This window comes from Panthera uncia, chromosome X (assembly GCF_023721935.1).
Source record: "Panthera uncia isolate 11264 chromosome X, Puncia_PCG_1.0, whole genome shotgun sequence".
NCBI classification, from domain to species: domain Eukaryota; kingdom Metazoa; phylum Chordata; class Mammalia; order Carnivora; family Felidae; genus Panthera; species Panthera uncia.
This window is the reverse complement of record NC_064817.1, coordinates 84165947-84186766: the sequence shown is the minus strand read 5'-3', so window position 1 is coordinate 84186766 and position 20820 is coordinate 84165947. Positions and strand designations below refer to the sequence as shown.

The 20820-nt window shown below is 40.2% G+C and overlaps 1 protein-coding gene across 2 annotated transcripts in view; it reads right to left on the bottom strand.

Annotated features, from left to right (window-relative positions):
- The window catches only part of MID2 (midline 2), a 110072-nt gene that overhangs the window by 36324 nt on the left and 52928 nt on the right, over window positions 1-20820 (bottom strand). For both annotated transcript variants that reach the window (XM_049644723.1, XM_049644724.1), the window contains one exon: window positions 620-727. In XM_049644723.1, the coding sequence (XP_049500680.1) occupies window positions 620-727 (108 nt within the window). The remainder of the gene's footprint in view (window positions 1-619; window positions 728-20820) is intronic.

Below are 20820 nucleotides of genomic sequence, written 5' to 3'. Positions count from 1 at the left end.
TCTCCCTCTCTCTCTGCCCCTCCCCCACTCACACTCTGTCTCAAAAACAAATAAACATTAAGAAGTTAAAAAAAGAAACACTCCATAAGCCTCTTAACTTGCTTCTCTTACTTCAGTATCATCCTGTTCTGATCTATCCTGCATACCTCTGCCATATTGATCAGTCTTCTCCCTTCCTAAGAAACTAAAATGGTTTCCCAATGCCTTTTAGATTAAGCCCAAAGTCCTTAATATTAGCATACCTGGTCCTTCCATAATTCTGACCCTCATTTCCACCATTACTTTTTTTCTTTTTTCTTTTCAGGTTGACTTATAACACATTCAGTAAAGCACCCACCTCTGAAGTGTAAAACTCAATGATTTTTTTTTTGTATATACAAACACCCATGTAACCACCAACCTGGCCAAGATATAGAACATTTCCAACACCCCAGAACTGCCATCATTTTTACTGGATTCATTGCACAAGGTCAAACATTGCTTCTTCTTTGCCTCCCTCCCTACCACCTCCTTTCTTCTTATTTTCGCGATCCATGTTCACCCTGGAATCATCAGGAGGAAACTCTGACGTTTGTAAAGTCAACTCTGCCTTGGTCTCACTGAAGCGGCTGTGAATTACCTTGGTCTCTTTGATTTTGACAGCAATTATTTGCTTCCTCTGCTGGATGATCTCTACCAACTCGTCACATTCTTCCATAAGTTTTGCCTCATGCATAGCAGTATTCACCTGCCAAGAAAGTCCAGAATATTACACAGTGATTGCTGCCTTTGTCCCCTGCTGCCTCTCAAAGGTTCGGATTGACAGCTAAGCATGCACAACTTCTTCCATACCTCCCTCATAAGATCCACTCCTAGAAGAAGGGTAGAGATGATGATATTAATGATGCAAGGGCATTGAAGCACCACAGATAGGAAACTCTCCGGCCTCTGGTAGATCATGATGGTTAATGGAAGGCTGGGCAGAAGGACAGATGAGATGGGGGCATGTTATTCCCACTGTGCAACTCCCTTTACCCCAGCACCCTGTTCTCCTGCTGTTCTTTTGAAAAGACGGTAAGGAGATTTAAGTATGTTAGGAAAAGAGGATCCCTCTCCACAGGCACAGTAATATTGAGATAACATCGCCAACAATTGATTTCTACCATCCTAAAACAATGGTTTCGATTTTCCTTGTTCCCTTCTAATTCTAAAATGTATGAACGAGGGATGCCTGGGTGGCTCAGTCGGTTAAGTGTTCAGCTTTGGTTCAGGTCACGATCTCACGGTTCGTGGGTTCAAGCCCTGCATCAAGCTCTATGCTGACAACTCAGAGCCAGGAGCATGCTTCAGGTTCTGTGTCTCCCTCTCTCTCTGCCCCTCCTCTGCTCTTGTTCTGTCTCTCCTTCAAAAATAAATAAACATTAAAAAGAAAAAAATTTAAAACATATGAACGTGCAGCTATAACTTCACATTAGAGAAATGCATGTGTAGCTATATTTTCACATTTTTGCCATCATGCGTTAGTAGATAGCTCTCACCTTAGGCTGTCCAGTATCTGAATACCTCTTCTATTTTGGAATACTGGCTACATCAAAATATCTCCACTGCAAAGTCAGAGTGGGGTTGTAAAAAAGAAAAGCCACCGTTTTTCATTGTCTTTCTGTATCCTGATTTCTCCTTTCTCCCATCTCTACTACTATTGACATTAGATGATAGGAAGTGCCCAGCAGGGCTGAACTGAGAGTGGGCATCTCTGGGTTGCCCAAGTGGAAAAGCAAAGGAAGGGGAACTGACTTATGTCATTTAAGCACTTAATGTTCCAATGCTTTATAGATGCATTATTTCGTGTAATTATCATAAGCACTTTATAATATAGGAGTCACCTTTATTCCCATTCCACAGATGGAGAAACTGAAGCTTGGACAACGTGAGTAACTTGCTAGTCATTGGTAACACCAGAATTCAGACTGAGTTCTGTCAAGTGAAACCCCTGGCCTGGCTGGGTGGGTGGACGAGGCTCAGTTCCATGTGAGCAGCACACAGAGCAGTCACACAGGGAAACACAATCATTCCAAGAGTCTACTCAAGGATCCTTTACCTACTCCAAACCTGGCAAAATGCCTGTCACTGGACCCTGCTGCCTCCTCTCTTGCCCTCGAAGGTCCCCGCTGGCCAATTTTTGGTTGCTTATTTAACTGAAATAAAATACGCTGGTGGTATTTCAACTTTATTTCATTTTATTTCCACTTTCCAGAGGGAATGCCATAATGAGAGCTTCCATGTATTGGGAATAAACAGTCCCACTCCGGCCAATGTAATTTTTTTTTCTCAGACTCCTCACCCCTTCCCTAAATTGGATCTACATTTCCAAGGCAGATATGTCACCCTTGCAAGAAACTCCCACTCATGTGAGAACAAGAGATTCATCTAGTGCGCCCTGGATCCGTGCTTAGAGTATCTGTCAACTTTAGTTCCCATTTATAATTTCCTTTTGAACCTGCTGATGATGTAGGACACAATGGTGTAGTGCCTTGTTTCTTTATAATTTAGCCCTTGGGCCAACATAACACTCAATATATGTTAGGCACTACCTCAATCAGTTTACATACACTTGCTCTCTCAATCATCAAAACAATCCTCTGAGGCAGGTACCAGCAGCCACATTTCATAGATGGGAAAACTGAGAACAGAGATACTCAGTGACTCACTCCAGGCCACACACCTAGTAAGTGGTGGAGATGGGATTTGGACCCAGGCAGTCTGACACTATAGTCCATACCTTTCAAACCATCACACTAGACTGCCTCCCCAGGCTAATGTAACAAAATTCCTGTCCAGTTTCTGACAACCATCACCTCTTTTGCTCCATCCATCTTTAAAAAAAAATATTTTAAAGTTTATTTGTTTTTGAGAGACAGAGAGAGACAGAGAGACAGAGAGAGAGAGAGAGCAGGGGAAGGGCAGAGAGAGAGGGAAACACAGAATCTGAAGCAGGCTCCAGGCTCTGAGCTGTCCACACAGAGCCTGATGAGGGGCTCGAACCCACAAGCTACGAGATCATGACCTGTGCTAAAGTCGGACGCTTAATCAACTGAGCCACACAGGTGCCCCCATCTTTATTCTGTTATCCCATTCTCTTTAGTCACTCCAGGTCACTTGTTGTTCCCCTGGGGTGCCACACACCCTGTGCCTTTCCTTGAGACTTCATTCACTTGGAAATTCATTTCCCTATTAGTTTATTGAACAAACATCCACCGATATTTCCAGGCCTTGCTCCAAAATCATCACTTCTGTAACTTTTTCTCATCTGCTTGGACCAAATGCATCCCCTATTTATGCTATCATAGCACTGTATATATAATTCAATTATACCATTTACTACCTTATACTGTAGGAATTTGTTAGTCTGTCGTCCCCACTCAAACATAAGTTCTGGAGGCCAGGGATAGTGTCTTATTTGACTGCATCTCTAACATAGTGACAGCATACAGTAGATGTCCAGTAAATATTTGTTGTATTGAATCAAATGGGGGTAGGGAGTAGCTCACTGCTTGCTAGACATGTCTACTTGGTTACTTAAGTTACCTTAAATTCAGTATGTCTAAAAACAAACTCATCATCTTCCCTCTACATCTGGCTTCCACCTCTGATTTATTTTTTTCTTTCTTTCTTTCTTTCTTTCTTTCTTTCTTTCTTTCTTTCTTTTTCTTTCTTTTTCTTTCTTTCATTTTTGCTAATGCTATTATCATTACTGGAGTTACTCAGGTTGGCTTACTTCTGACTTCTACTTCTCTCTCAGCCCCCACATAAATTCACAACAGTACCAAAGTCCTACTCTTTCTTTTCTTTTCAAACTCACTGAATTTATTCTGGCAATACAATGAGGCTCTGAGCCAAGGAATCAATAAGCTGAAGCCCTTATCACCCTTTTGGACTGTTACTGTAAAAGCTTTATTAATTCATTCCCCACCTTCAGGATCTTTCCTTTGCCACCCACCCTCATAACCCATCCTATACATACCCTGAAATCAGGAAAAATCATCACCATCTTCATCATCAAACATGTATGAAGCATCTTTTGTGTGTAATACATTACATTCAGGCCCTGCGTTCAATAAACTTGTAATATTTAATGTTGTTGTTTTTTTTTTCTGAGAGAGAGAGTGCAAGTGGGGAAGGGGCAGAGAGAGAGGGAGACAGAGGATATGAAGCGGGCTGTGCACTGACAGGGTGACAGCAGCAAGCCTGATGCAGGGCTTGAACTCACAAACTGTGAGATTAAGGCCATGAGCTGAAATTGGACATTCAACTGATTGAGCCACCCAGGTGGCCCAATAAATTTGCAATCTGAACAGGGAAAAGCCGCATGCATATAAAACAAACAAGTCAAGGTAGCGTACCAATGAGTGATGTAGAATATAATCTACAGAAATTGAAGGGAGAGATTGCTCTCAGGGGGGACGTGTAGAAAAGATGCCTGAATGCAGTGGGACTTGAGACTTAAAGATGGATAGGACTTAGATTTTAAAGGTAAAAAGGAGAGAAATCTTGAGCCAAGATAACAAAATTGAACCTTATTCATTAGACAACATGGTATCTTTGAAAAATATTTTTTGGGGGAGGAGGGTAGGATGGTGAGAGAATGACTTTTTAAAATACGTATATTTTGGGGGGAGTGCCTGGGTGGCTCAGTGGGTTAAGTGTCTGACACTTGATTTCAGCTCAGGTCATGATCTCCTGGTTCATGGGATTGAGCCCTGCATCAGGCACTGTGTTGACAGTGCAGAGCCTGCTTGGGATTCTCTCTCCCTCTCTCTTTGCCCCTCTCCCACATGCATGTACACAAACTCTCTCCCTCTCTCCCTCTCAAAATAAACTTAAAAAAATAAAAATAAAAAAATACACATTTTTAAATTGAAGTATAGTGGGCACACAATGTTACATTAGTTTCAGGTGTACAACACAGTGATGCAACAACTCTATATGTCATGCTGTGCTCACCATAAGTGTTGCTACTGTCCATCACCATTCAACACTATTACGATATCATTGACTATATTCCCTATGCTGTACCTTTCATCCTCTGTGACTTATCCATTCCATAACTGGAAGCCTGTACCCCCCCGGCACTCCCTTTCACCCATTTTGTCTATACCCCCCATCCCCTCCTCTGGCAACCATCAAGTTAACTTTTTCTTAAAAAAGATGACCTGGGATTGATTTGATTGGGGGTAATGGTAAGCTGGGGAAGCAATTTAGGAAATGATTTTGATGTGAACAGGGTCTAGCCAAAGAGGGTAACAGGAATCAAAAGGAAAGGTCAAATATGAGAAGCACTCCCTCGCTTGCAAAACTTCAATTAGACAGCAAGTTCCTTGAGGAAAGTTTTTATGTCACTTTGTTTCTCCTGCTGTAACAGGCACAATGCCTTACACACAACATTTACTGATTGACTTAGTAAAATGAAAAATCAGAATAAGAATGACAAACATTAGAAAATGTACTATGGTAAACACATTTTGTACAGAAAATGTAGATTGAAGTGAGGGAGCTAGGGTGCGGTTTGGACAGTTGCAGTGGGCAAAATAAAACAGCCAGGCACAGGTAGCAGAAATTTGGCTGAAGAGGCAAAATCCCAAATGAAAGGTAAAGCAGTGACATTAAAATTTTTCCATGTCAAGAAGCAGCCCAAAAGAGTAGTTTCCTTGAATGTTTTCCGAACAGGAAATACTCCAGGGTAAAACTGTCTTCATGATGTGAATAAAACATCTCAAATTGCTTGGAAGGTACTTGAAAGCCCTGGTATTTTCCCTGTCTGCAGTTTTCCTTGAAAATGCACTGACATATTTCACTTGTTTATTAACCCTTAGTTGAAAACAACCAGGCTTATCTTAATAAGCACTTTTGGTTGGTTGGTGGACAGGCAGGTTGGTCTGCTGGTGGGAGATTCCACATCTTTATTTGGCCTTTGCTCTTTGGTTTGGGTTAGTGGGTTTGACAGGCTTTTCATCTGTGGAAAAATCTATCCTCCCTGAAAACACCATTAGAGTAATCTTGGTAACCTGCTTGTATAAATCTCTCCACCCCCCAAAAAGGGCAATTTTTGCGGGGGCATGGAGGAATTTTTGATGTTTAAGACTGACTCTCAGCAGGAGTCTTCTAAGGCCCAAGCCCTAGGGAACACAGGCCTCCCTATTAGGTCACCAGGTCCGCTTCCTGCTCTGTGCTCTTTTCTTTCTTCCAAAAGGCAGCAAGAATTTGACTTGCACGTTTTTATCCAACTGCCCATCTACTGTTTCCCAAAGTTCCTTCCTACTTCCCAGCCAACAGATTAAACCCACAGTCAGACCTAGTCTTCCCTAATCCCCACCCTTCCCTGACACAAACACACACATCCCATTAGAAGGACTCTAATGCTGGTCACTACAAGGAAATAAGTATATGGGAGTTCACAAAAGCCACACGTTGCAAAGGCTTAAAAGAGGGCACAAAAAGTTATTTTGGCAATTGTTTCTATTCTGTATTGAAATGTAAATGGACTAGACCTTTTTACCCTGAGCTTCTTTCAGCGAGCTTATTTGATAGTTTTCTTGGGCCAACTCCCACACGCTTGTTCTATAGGTCTTTTATTCTTGGGTTCAAAGTGCATCAGCCTTCCCTCCACCCATCCCCATGAGAAACTTCCTCACTCACACACTCTCCTCAGCTCAGTCACATCCATCAGTCATGCGGACGACTGCACAAGAGTTCAGAAGGAGCTGGGATTTCCTGTTCAGGTGGAACAGCATGTATGAAGTAGTGGATGAGCCCTATACCCAGACTCAGGTGAAATTCATTTATGTGGTAATAGCACACCAGGTTGGCATCTTCATCTCAGGGTCCTCCACTCTACAGTCAATGCCATCCTAGTTCATTCCCTGAAATCTTCTGCCCAAATAGATCTCCCCACAAGAAGATTTTGAAATGCCAGCAATAAGATCGTTGGGGGAAGTTTTTATCAGCAAACATTTATTGAGGGCCCACACTGTGTACAAGGCACTATGTGGGTTCCCGTGTGGGACAGAATGATGCAAAAGACTTCAGCTTCTGCCTTCAAGGTACTTATAGTCTAGTGGAGAAGATGAGTGCGAATCAAACTAATTACAATTCAAGGAAGAGCAGAACAAGCAATATAGCAGAATACAAACAAAGCTCTTCAAGGGCACAGAAAAGAGAAAACAAAGTTTGCCTGTGGCAAAGGACAATCAGGGGATTAGAGGTTTCATGTAGCTGAGCTGGTCCTGAAGGATGAGCAAGACTTGGACGCACAGAAATGAGGTTTAAAGAGAGAATTCTAGGCCAAGAGAAGGATATGAATAGCATGAACAAAAGCACAGGCGGGAACGTAGAGGATGTTTGGATAAAGCAGATCATCCTGACAGGTGCAAGGGAGGGAAATAAGGCTAGAAACGGAGGTTGCAGATGTATTATGGAGAGCTGCGCTGTCATTCTGAGCCTTCAGGTGTACCTGGATAAAATTTCAGGATCTTAAGACTGTAGCAACATCTTAACCATCGTTAGCTAACACACTAATTGAGAACAAGGTGGAGAGGAAAGGCAGGCACAGTACTCAAGGAAGTGGGAAGGCACAGCAAATTTCTCACTCCCCATTATCGCCCAGGGCAGGTCAGGTGACCACCAACCCCACCTTCTCAGACTCCACAACATCAGAGAAAAGTGGCTGAGGTGGGCTGCCTTCAGTCTGCAAAGTCACGTTCTGTGCAAAGGAAATGAGAAGGAAGAGTGAGAGGTACATTGGCCGTCTAATGGATTATCAAGGAGTTGTTATGAACAGCTTTGTCACCTTACTGTGCTGCAAAGAATTCATTACTCTCTTAAAATGATGCATTCAAGAAAATGCAATGTTCTCTGTTTCTAGGAGTTCAGGTTTATTAGATTCCCTGATTATAGTTAACAAGACTGTATTGCATGCTTGAAAACTGCTAAGAGAATAGATCCTTAATGCTCTCACCACACAGACTAAAAGACAACTGTGAGAGGTGGTGAATGTGTTAACTAACTTTATTGTGGTAATCATTTTGTAATCTACATGTATATCAAATCATCACATCATACACCTTAAATTTTCGCAATATTATATGTCAATTACATCTCAATAAACATGGGAAAAAATAAGAGGCCACAATGTTTATGAAGCAGATATGGCACCTACGATGGCAGCATCTAAGCTAAGGTGCCTTTTAAAATTGATTTATTTACTTTTGAGAGAGACAGAGACAGCATAAGTGGGAATGGGGCAGAGAGAGAGGGAGAGAGGGAGGGAGAGAGAGAGAGAGAGAGAGAGAGAGAGAGAGAGAGAATCCCAAGCAGGCTCCACACTGCCAGCTCAGAGTCAGACATAGGGCTTTAACTCATGAAACTGAGATCATGACCTGCACCAAAACCAAGAGTTGGACGCTTAACAGACTGAGCTACCCAGGCACCCTAAGCTATTAATCCAGATCACACTAGGTCAATATCACACACACTCACACACGCGCATGCACACACACACACACACACACACACACACACACACACATACACAACCACCACCACCACCACCCCAGAGCCCTTGTATCAGGAAGGTTCAAAAGTATAAAAGGAAAAAGAAGACAAGACCATCTTTTCTTGTTTTCTAAAGCAAAACAACACAATATTTCAAAGATGGTCCTGACAGCTTTACATAAAAATAGGTAAATGAAATAGGTCTGTTTTTCAAATGGATTTTATCTGTTTCTTTAGGTTTGGGGGGAGGGTGATCACTTAAAGTTCTGGTGGATATGCAAAATTATTAATAGGATTTTTAGGCCCCCTTGCTGGAGTAGCTACAGCTTAGGAGGAAAAAAAATTACTGAGGCAGAGTTAAGCAAACTTCTGCCTCAGTGCCCAAGTTAATTTTTTTGGCAGAGGAGTGGGTGAGGGGTTTATAGCGGTAAAGGTGGGTGGGGGGTGGGACTATTGAAGTTAGAAACGGAGTGTACATTGTGGGGAGGTGGCAGCCAGGCCATTTCCAGAAGTGTAAGAGTCCTAATATGTTGCACTCAGGGATCCATGCTGTGGGAGGCCTCTTGACAGACAGACAGTGACTGGCAGACACATTTCCTGCAATGCAACAAGCACTTTTCAAATTGTTTCATATATTTTAACTCATTTATGTATCCTATTAACCCTCTGAAGTTGGCATTATTATCATTGCCATTCTACAGAAGAAAGTGCGAGACGTAGAGGTTACGTGACTTGCCCAAGATCATATAACTAGCACATGGCAGAGCCAGGATTTACACCCAGGCAGTCTGGCTCTTGTCCACGATCTAACCATTGTGTGTGTGTGTGTGTGTGTGTGTGTGTGTGTGTGTCCATATGTATATGAGAGAGAGAGAGAGAGAGAGAGAGAGAGAGAGAGAGAGGCAGAGACAGAGAGACTATGCTCACATAGTTCTTTTCATCTCAGAATTGGCTCCCAAGATAATCGCATTCCTTAGACGTAAGCATTGTAAATATTTTGTAGAATTACTTCCTGACTTTTGAAAAAATATATAGGATAAAAATGTATACAATGAAACATTTAGAAAATATGCATCATGCACACACATACATATGGACACACACGCACAAATTCCGTGTTTATTTTACTCTGAGTGTAACTAACAACAATACTAGCAACAGAAGGAGTTCGTTCCATATACATGACATAGGAATGACCCTGTGCCATGTGGCAATTCTGTGTTAGTTTTAAAGGCCTTTCTCCTCAGGTATCAGACCTCCAAGCCTTTGTAGCATTAAGATTAGTTACTTTCTGCAGCACCTGGGTGGCTCAGTCGGTTAAGCATCTGACTTCAGCTCAGGTCATGATCTCACGGTTCTTGAGTTAGAGCGCCACGTCAGGCTCTGTGCTGACAGCTTGGAACCTGGAGACTGCTTCAGATTCTGTTTCTCTCTCTCTCTCTCTCACTCACTCTCACTCTCTCTTGCTCTCTCTTGCTCTGCCTCTACCCCACTCACACACACTCTCTCTCTATCAAAAATAAATATTAAAATAACTTCTAAGATTAGTTACTTTCAAACCCATATTCTCTTTCCACACAAGGAAACTGTTTAGAACATGCAAGGAAACAAGTGAGAGAGGAATAATCTAGGCTTGTAGCTGGTATGCTACTTGTACAGCTAGAAGCTAGAAGTCCTCTATGAAATAAGGTAGAAACCTCCTTTTTATCTCTTCAGAACCACAGAATTGTTAGATATGGAAAAGACTGGAGAAATCATAGGTTCCTAGCCCCTCATTCTACATATAGAAATTTGAGTCCTAGAAAGAAGGGCTTACCTAATATCATTCTACCGATCAATGACAGAGCAAGGCTAAAGCCATATCTTTCATGTTCTTTTCACTCTGTGAAGCACAGCACTTGCTTCTAAACTACTCTGAAGACCTAAAACTCTAGATTCCACCATAGAAATATGAACATTTATGTCTACAGAAAAAAGTACATGAAAGTTCATTAACACCTTATTTTATTATTATTTGTTTTTAGTTTTTAAGTAAGCTTCACACCCAGCATGGAACCCAGTGCGGGCTTGAACTCACGACCCTGAGATCAAGACCCGGGCTGAGATAGAGTCAGATGCTTAACCAAATGAGCCACCCAGGTATCCCAATAACACCTTTATAAGTATGAGCCAAAAACTGGAAAAAGCTGAAATGCTCTTCAGTGGGGGCATGTATAAACAAATTGTAGAACACTGGCAATAAAAAAAATTGAAAAACTATTGATACACACAACAACTTGAATGGATCTCAGGGGCATTTTGATTAGGGACATAAGCGGATCATAGTATGTTATACACTTCATGTTTCCATGTACATAACATTCCAGAAATTATAGTGAAGAAGAACAGATCAGGGGTTTCCACGGGGGCAAATGTGACTATAAAAAGGTAGCACAATTAGTTTCTTGGGGGTGATGAAACTGTTGGTCTAAGTATGATGGTGATTACACAAATCTATACATGTGATAAAGTTCACAGCATTATGAGCCCTCCCCTGCCGCCACAAGGTTGAGGGCATGTAAACCCAGGTGAAATTTGAATGAGGTCTGTAGTTTGCTTGGTAGAATATTACACCAGTGACCCTTTCCTGGTTATGGTAGTTATGCGATTATGTAAATGTTAACAATGGGAAAGAGTAGGTGAATCCTTTGTGGGAACTCTCCATATTATTTTAGCAACTTCTATGTGAAGTTAAAACTTATTTCAAAATTTAAAATAAAAGAAAGAAAGAAAACTCTAGAAGTCCCATAATGTTTTAGACAGATCTGATGAACCAACATTTATATGGTTTTCTGAAGTTATAACTATGTTTTAAGCAGGCCTGATGAACCAACATCTATGTATTTTTCAGAGTTATAACTAATATGTATCCAGATGCTCAAGTGGCATCTCATTTCACACCCCACTCTATACCCTAGTCTACTTTTTCCAATTTTATTAATAAATAATTGACATACATCACTGTAGAAGTTTAAGGCATACCAGCACGATGTTTTGATTTACATATATTGTAAAATATATGTAATTATCCCAATAGGTTCAGCTAACATCCATGTTTTCATTTAGATAGAATAACAAGAAAAGGAAAAAAATTGTCTTCTTGTAATGAAAACTCATAGGATTTACTCTCTTTACTTTCCTATACATCATACAGCAGTGTTAGCTCTAGTCATCATGTTGTACATCACATTCTTAGTACTTATTTATAACTGGAAGCGTGTACATTTTGACCACCTTCCTCCAATTTCCACTGCCCTCACCCCCTGTCTCTGGTAACCACAATTCTGATCTCTTTTTCTGTAAGTTTGGGGTTTTATTTTAAGTTTATTTATTTTTAGAGAGAAAGAAAACACTAATGGGGGAGGGGCTAAGGGAGAGGGAGAGAATCCCAAGCAGTCTCCAAACTGTCAGCACAGAGCCCAACACAGGGCTCGAACCCACAAACCGTGAGATCATGACCTGAGCTGAAGTAGGAGGCTTAATTGACTGAGCCACCCAGATGCTCCATTTTGGGTTTTTTTTTAGATTCCATTTGTGAGATTATATAGTGTTTGTTTTTCTCTGACTTATTTCACTAGCATAATGCCTTCAAGGTCCATCTGTGTTGTCACAAATGGCAGGATTTCCTTGGTTTTTATGGTTGAATAATATTCTATTGTATTATATACCACAACTTCTTTATCCATTCATACATTGATGGGCACTTAGGTTGTTTCCATGTCTTGGCTATTGGAAATAATGCTGCTATGAACATGGGGGTGCAGATTATCTTTTTGAGTTAGGGTTTTCATTCCCCTATTTCCCGAATACATCTGGATCATATGGTAGTTCTACTTTTAATTTTTTGAGGATCCTCCATACTGTTTTGCATAGTGGCTGCACCAATTTATAATCCCACCTATTGGGATTATACACAAGGGCTATACACAAAGGTTCCCCTCTACTCCACATCCATGCCAGCATTTGTTACCTTTTTGATGGTGGTTTTTCTAATAGTCATGAAGTGATATCTCACTGTGGTCTTAATGTATATTTCCCTAATTACTAATGATGCTGAGCATCTTTTCACGTACCTGCTGACCTTTTGTATATCTTCTTTGGAGGAATGTCTATTCAGGTCCTTTGCCCATTTTCTAATTTGGCTATTTGGGGTTATAGGAGTTCTGCTATGGGGTTATAGGAGTTCTATATGTATTTTGGATGTTAATGCCTCATAAGATACATGGTTTGCAAATATTTTTTTTTCATTCTGTAGGCTGTTTTTTCACTTTGTTGATGGTTTGTTTTGCTGTGTAGACCTTTTTAGTTTGATGCAGTCCCACTTGTTTATTTTTTATTTTGTTGCTTGTGCTTTAGGTGTCATATCCCAAAACAAGTCATAAATACACCTATCAAGGAACTTTATTCCTATGTTTTCTTCTAGGAGTTTCATGCTTTCAGGATTTACATTTAAGTCTTTAATCTATTTGGAGTTAATTTTTGTGAGTGGTATAAGATAGGGTCCAGTTCCATTCTTTTACATGTGAATAGCCAATTATCTCAGCACCGTTTGTTGAAAACACAGTCTTTTTTTCCATTGGGTATTCTTGGTTCTTTTGTCACATATTAGTTAACTGTATATACTTGGATTTATATCTGGGCTCTCAATTCTGTTCCATTGCGTGTTTTTATGCTAGTACCATACTGTTTTGATGACTATGACTTTATAGTATAGCTTCAAATCAGAATGTGTGATGCCTCCTATTTTCTTTTTCTTTCTCGGAATTTCTTTGGCTATTCAGGGTCTCTTGTGTTTTTCCTACTTTGGTAAAAAAAATGCCATTGGAATCTTGATAGAAATTGCATTGAATATATACATGGCTTTTGGTAGTATTGACAATTTAACAATATTAATTCTTCTAATCCACAAACATGGGATACTTTTTAATTCATTTGTTTTCTTCCATTTCTTTCATTACTGTCTTGTAGTTTTCAGAGTAGAGATCTTCTTCCTTAAATTTGTTCCTAAGCATTTTCTTGTTCTTGATGCTATTGTAAAAGGCATCAATTTATTTCTTTTTTAGAAAATTCATTGTTAATGTATAGAAATGCCACTGGTATTTATGTTAATTTTGTATCCTGCAACTTTACCGAATTCATTGATTAGATCTAACAGTTTTTTAGTTAAGACTTTAGGATTTTCTATATATAAACTCATGTTATTTCAATTTTACTTCTTTTCCAATTCTTATATCTTTTCTTTTTCTTGCCTGATTGCTCCATCTAGGAGTTCTAGTACTATGTTGCATAAGAGTGCTGAGAGTGGGCACCCTTGTCTTGGTCCTGATCTTAAAGGAAAAGCTTTCAAACTTTCACCACTGGGTATGATGTTAGCTGTGGTCTTGTTATATATAGCCTTTATTAGGCTGAGATATGTTCCTTCTATGCCTAATTTGTTAAGAGTTTTTATAATGAATGGAAGTTCAATTCTGTCAAATGCTTTTTCTGCATCTATTGAGATGATCATGAAATTCCTTTCTTTCATTCTATTAATGTGATGCATCACATTGATTACTTTGCAAATGTTGAACTATCCTTACATCTCACGGGTAAATACCACTTGATCATGGTGTATGACCCCTTTCATGTGCTGCTGAATTTGGTTTGATAGTATTTTATCAAGAATTTTGCATCTAGGGGCACGTGGGTGGCTCAGTCAGTTAAGCATCTGACTTCAGCTCAGGACATGATCTTGCGGTTTGTGAGTTCAAGCCCTGCATTGGGCTCTGTGCTGACAGCTCAGAGCCTGGAGCCTGCTTTGGATTCTGTGACTCCCTCTCTCTGCCCCTTCCCCACTCACTCTCTCTCAAAAAATAAATAAATGCTAAAAAAAATTTAAAAAAAGAATTTTGCATCTATATTAATCAGGGATATTTGCTTGTAGTTTTCTTTTCTGGTAGTGCCCTTTTCTGGTTTTGGTATAATGCTGGCCTCATAAAGAGTTTGGGAGTGTTCTCTCCTCTTGAAACTTTTGGAAGAATTTGAAAATAGGTATTAATCCTTTAAGTATTTGGTAAAATTCACCAGTGAAGTCATCTGGTCCTTTGTTAGATTTTAAATTATTGTTTCAATCTCATTACTAGTAATTGGTCTATCAGATTTTCCATTTCTTCCTGATTCAGTCTTGGTGAATTGTTTCTAAAATTTTCTTCATCTCTTCTAAGTTATCCAATTTGTTGGCATATAATTGTTCATACTAGGCTCTTAGGATCCTTTGAATTTCTGTAGTGTCAGTTAGGTAATGTCTCTTTTTTTCATTTATAATCTTGATGATTTGGGTCCTTTCTCTTTTTTCCTTGGTTAGTCTAGCTAAAGATTTGTTGATTTTGTATCTCTTTTCCAAGAACAAACTCTTAGTTTGGTTAACCTTTTCTATTGTTGGTCTGTTCTCTATTTCATTGACTTATGCTTTTATCTTTATTATTTCCTTTCTTCTGCTAACTTTGGGCTCAGTTTGTTCTTCATTTTCTAGTTCTTCAAGGTGTAGAGTCAGGTTCATTATTTGGGATTGTTCTTGCTTTTTAAATGTAGGCATTTATTGCTATGAACATCCCTCTTAGAACTGTTTTTACTACATCCTATAAGTTTTGGTATGTTTTATTTCCATTTTTGTTTGTCTCAAGAAATTTTTTATTTCCCCTTTAATTTCTTCTTTGACCCATTGGTTGTTCAGGAGAGTGTTGTTTAATTTTCATGTGTTCATGGATTTTCCAGTTTTCTTCTTTTTATTGATTTCTAGTTTCATGCCATCATGGTTAGGGAAGATATCCGGTATTTCAATGTTCTTGAATTTTCTAAGAATTGTTTTGTGGCCTAACATATATATGGTCTATCCAAAAAATGTTCCATGTGCACTTGAGAAGAATATGTATTCTGCTGTTGTTGAATAGAATGTTCTGTATATGTCTATTAGGTCCATTTGGTCTATAGTGTTGTTCAAATCTGCAGTTTCCTTATTGATTCTCTGAATGATGTATCCATTGTTGAAAGTGGGGTATTAGAGTCCCCAACTATTATTGTATTTCTGTTAATTTCTTCTTTTAGCTCTGTTAGTTTTGGTTTATATATTTATGGGCTCTAGTGTTGGACAGACAAATATTTATAAGTGTTATGTCTTCTTGATGTATGGATCCCTTTATCATTACATAATGACCTTCTTTGTCTCTTTTTACCATTTTTAGTTTAAAGTCTATTTTGTCTGATATAATTATAGCTACTCTTGCTTTTTTTTTTTTGAAATGTCTTTTTCCATCCCTTCACTCTCAGTCTATGTGTGTCTTTAAGGCTAAAGTGAGTCTCTTGTAGTCAGCATAGTTTTCAATGTTTTTTTTAAATCCATTCAGCCATTTTTTGTCTTTTAACTGAATAATCCATTTACATTTCAAATAAGTATAGATAGATAAGGACTTATTATTGCCATTTTAAAAATTGTTTTCTGGTTGTTTCACAGATCTCTTTTTCTTTGTTTCTTATCCTGCACTTTTTTGTTGTTGTATTTGGTGTATTTTAATATCAGCATTCTCTGGCCTCTCTACAGTGTTCTCTTGTGTAATTACTATGAGATTTTCCCTTGTGGTTAACATGAGGTTTACATAAAATACCTTAAATTTGTAATTCCTTATATTAAAATGATAAAAATTTAACTTCAATAAAATTCATAAACTTTACACTTATCCTTCTCCTCCCCCTCACATTTTAGGTTACTGCTGTTAGCATTTACGTGTATTTTTTTAAGTTTATTTACTTTTTTTGAGAGAGACAGAGAGAGGGTTAGCAGGGGAGGGGCAGAGAGAGGGAGAATCTCAAGCAGGCTCCACTCTGTCAGTGCAGAGCCCGACAGGGGACTCAAACTCACGAAACTGTGAGATCATCACCTGAGCCAAAATAAAGAGTCACACACTCAACCGACTGAGCCACCCACGTGCCCCACAATTTACATGTTTTTGAGATCATGTAACTAATAACAGATTAATGTATTTATGGTTATTTTTCCTATGTTCTTTCTTCTAACTTCTAAACTAGAGTTGTAAGTATATTATACACTACTAGTACCGTATTGCAGAATCTATGACTATATATCTACCATTACCAGTGAGATTTATACTACCTTTTTATGTTTTTATGATATTAATTATCATAGTTTTACTTCCAGTCAAAGAATTCCTGTTAGCATTTCATGTAAGGCAGGTCTGGTGGTAATGAACTCCCTCAGCTTTTGTTTGTTTGAGAAAGTCTTTATCCCTTCTTTGTTTCTGAAGAACAGCTTTGCTGGGTATATAATTTGTGGTTGAGTTATTTTTTCCAATATTTTAAATATGTCATCCCATTCTCTCCTAGCCTGAAAATTTCTGTTGAGAAATCCACCAATCTTTTGGGGGTTCCCTTGTATGTAGCATCTCTCTTTTCTCTTGCTGCTTTTAAAATTCTTTCTTTCAACTTTTGACAATTTAATTATATGTCTTGGATTCAACCTGTTTGGGATCCTTTGGGCCTCATAGGGGATGTCCATTTATCTCCCCACGTTTGGGACATTTTCATTATTGCTTTAAATATACTTTTCTCTTTCTTTTCTCCTTCTGGAATTCCCATAATGTGAATATTTTCTTTTCATTTTGTCCCATAATTCCCACAGGCTTTCCTCACTTTTTCATTCTTCTTTCTTTTCTCCTCTGACTGGGTAATTTGCAATGTCCTATCCTCCAGGTCACCTGATTCTTTCTTCTACATGGTCAAGCCTACTTTTGAAACTCTCTATTGTATTCTTCAGTTCAGTTATGGTATTTTTCAATTTTAAAATTTCTGTTTGTTTGTGTTTTTTAATGCTTATTGTTGAGAGAGAGAGAGAGAGAGAGAGAGAGAGAGAGAGAGAGAATGTGAGCCCAAGTAGGGGAGGAGCAGAGAGAGGGGGAGACAGAGGATCTGAAGCAGGCTCCACACTAACAGCAGAGAGTCCGATGAAGGGCTTGAACTCACGAACCATGAGATCGTGATCTGAGCTGAAGTCAGATGCTTAACCAACTGAGCCACCCAGGTGCCCCTGTTTGTGCTTTTTTTTAAATTTTTTTTTAATGTTTATTTATTTTTAAGAGAGAGAGAAGGAGATAGAGCATGAGCAGAGGAGGGAGAGAGACATAGGGAGACACAGAATCTGAAGTGGGCTCCAGGCTCTGAGCTGTCAGCACAGAGTCTGATGCAGTGCTCGAACTCATGAGCTGTGAGATCATGACCTGAGCTGAAGTCGGACACTTAACCGACTGAACCACCCAGGCATCCCATCTGTTTGTGTTTTATTGATGGTTGCTATTTCCTCATCAAAATTCTCATTTTGGTCATGCATTGTTTTCCTAATTTCATTTAGCTGTCTGTGTTTTCTTGTAGTTCACTAAACTTCCTTAATAGGATTATTCCAAATGCACTGACAATTATAGATCCCCATTTTTTTAGGGTCAGTAATCATGGTTTTATCAATTTCCTTTGATGGTGTCATATTTACCTGCTTTTTCAGGATCCTTGATTTCTTACATTTGTATCCATGCATTTAAGTAATTGAGCACCTCTTCCAAACTTTACAGATTTGCTTTGGCAGAAACAACTCTTCACCAGTCAGCTCAGTTTGGGTTTTCTGGGCATCTGCTGGTAATGTCCTTGGGCAGAGATGACTGGTATTATGATCTATTTTTGGATGAGGCAATAGTTTGAACTCTGAAGACAGGAATGGGGGGGTGTGCTACTGGCTGAGAACAGTTGGCTAGGACTGCTGGCTTGGTTCCCTACCCAAGTGAGGCTGCAGGATGGGCTCCACTGTTGCCTGGATTCTCTGATCATAACTAGTAGATGGTTGGAACTGGATACTACATTATTCACTAGTGGATGGGGCTATGAATTGGTTTCCCTGCCCTGCCAAGGGAGCCAGCCAGGGCCCAGAGTCCATACAGCTTGTTGTTTGGGGGCCAGAATCAGGCCTGAGTGTGCACTTAATTCACTTGCCAGGTGAGGCCACCAGTTTTGCTCTTCAGAAGGGGGGACCCACAGGCTGTGCTCTCTATTTAAGTGCCACTATACACAGGGCTGTTGAATGGACTGTGCAGCTTCCCATATCCTCTGGTTAGGTTCCCTGGTTAGACAATCTGAAGATTTTATTCAGTGATGAGCAGGGCTATGAATCAGATTTCCTGACTGGGCACAGCAGGAGAAGCAGCTCTAAAGCCAGTAAAGCTCTTTGTTGTCTTAACTCAAGCCAACCCACACCCCAAGTTCCCTGACCGAACAGGGCCGCTGGCTTTATTCTGAAAACTCTCAGTTCTGCCCACTTGCCTTTCGGCTTGAGTGCCGCTGGACTGCACAGCTTTCAGGAGTTGTTTCCAGACCTTCCAGTTAGATGGGGCCAGAAGACAGTCTTCACAGTGGGTGGGGCTATGTCTTAGCTCCCTTGCCTGGGTGGGATGGGGAGAGACTGCTCTAGGCCACTGTCAATTTCTTGGTCTCTCTGGTTTGGATGAGACAGGAGCTACCCTCAGCCTTAGCTAGAAATCAATCTCCCTGCCTTTATATACAGAAGGCTTCACCACAACTGGCTTTGCCCTAGGGGTGATCAGCTCTGCCTGCTGGTCTCTCTGCTCAAGTGCCACTGGGCTGCACTGCTTCTGGAAGTTGTCACCAGCCCTTCTGGTCAGATAGGGCTGGAAGACACTCCCCAAAGTGGGTGGGACTGTGATGCAGCTCCTTGCTTGGGCCTGGGCAAACTAGGCTCAAGGGTTGGCAAACGTCCTTGTTTGAGGATCCACATCTAGGTCTGCACTCCACAAAGTACTTTAGTTAGAGTGTTCCCCCAACTTGATTCTGTGGGTAAGCAAAGCTGCCATTGGGATTACCCTTTGGGCCAAGATCCCTACACTAGATGTTTCAATCCATTCCCCCTCCTCCACCATAGTCAGATTCCCAGTGGTTGAGCCCCACAGATTCCCCTGAAATCCCCGTGGTGTGAGATCAGAGTAGGGATTCTCACAAAGTGAGCCCCAATGTAGGGGGGGTGATAATTGTCCCCAGTGGGTTCTCTTTCCCCATGGGAGGAACTGAAGGCTCACAGGAGACCTCTCTGCATAGTGCTGCACTAGACTGAAGGAGGAGCAATGCATAGCCACTTCTCACCCTCCTAATGCAGTCTGTCTGGGTCTCTGTGGAGCAGAAGGGTACTTCAGCCTCACCCCCATATACTAGGATCCTCTCAGCTGTGTCTCGTTCTTGATTTGATGTTAGTTGTTCTTCTTGTGAGGGGAAACAAAGTCAGGAGCAACCTAGGTTGCCATCTTGGTGACGTCACTCTCCCCTAATTTTTTTTTTATCCATAGCACTTAAACCCTTAATAAAAATACATTTGTTTACTGTATATCTCCCCCAACTAGAATGTAAACTTAATGTTAAAGATTTTATTTCATTCACTACTTTATCCCCAACACCTAGAGTAGTGCCTGGCACACTACAGGTATTCAACAAATATTTGTTGAATGAATAAGTGAATATGAGTGTGTTGGCCCTGAAATAAAGGTATAATAAAAAATTGTATAGTAGGTTACATTTCCTTGTTGCATGGGATGAATTTCCCTTAGGTTTTCTTTTTACACAATTACTCAAAATGGTAATTCTGTTCTGTCATTTACATATTATTTGCTGCATTATGAAAGACTTGTTGGGACAACGACATAGCTTCTAGGAGACCACACATTCTGAAATGGTTCCTTACCCAATATTAAAAGAAAGAAAATTTTACCTCTCCTGGGTAATTGCCTACGCTTTCCTCCCTTCTACAATGCATAAAAGATTGTACTTACAAGAGCTAGCCACCAGAGGGTACTGTTTATTCAATTATCCTTCCTCGATATCTATTGTGTACCAAGTCATGTGCTGGGTATAAAAAAGTGGATAGGACACAGTTCCCACTCTCAGAGATTAAAGCCTGGTGGGGAGACAAATTGGTACACAGAAGTGCTATGATGGAAGTATGCATAGGGCACTCCATATACACATGGGGAACCAGACTAGGAAGATGGGGAGAAAGGTATAGAGCATGGGTGATGTCCCTGAAGGAGATGGTGCCCGAGTTGAGTCTTAAAGGACAAGCAGCAGTCAGTCAGCAGAAAAGAGGAATCTAAGTCCTGTGAAGGCAGATGCCATGTTCACATTGCATTCCCAATGCCTGGACCAAGGCAGAAACATGCT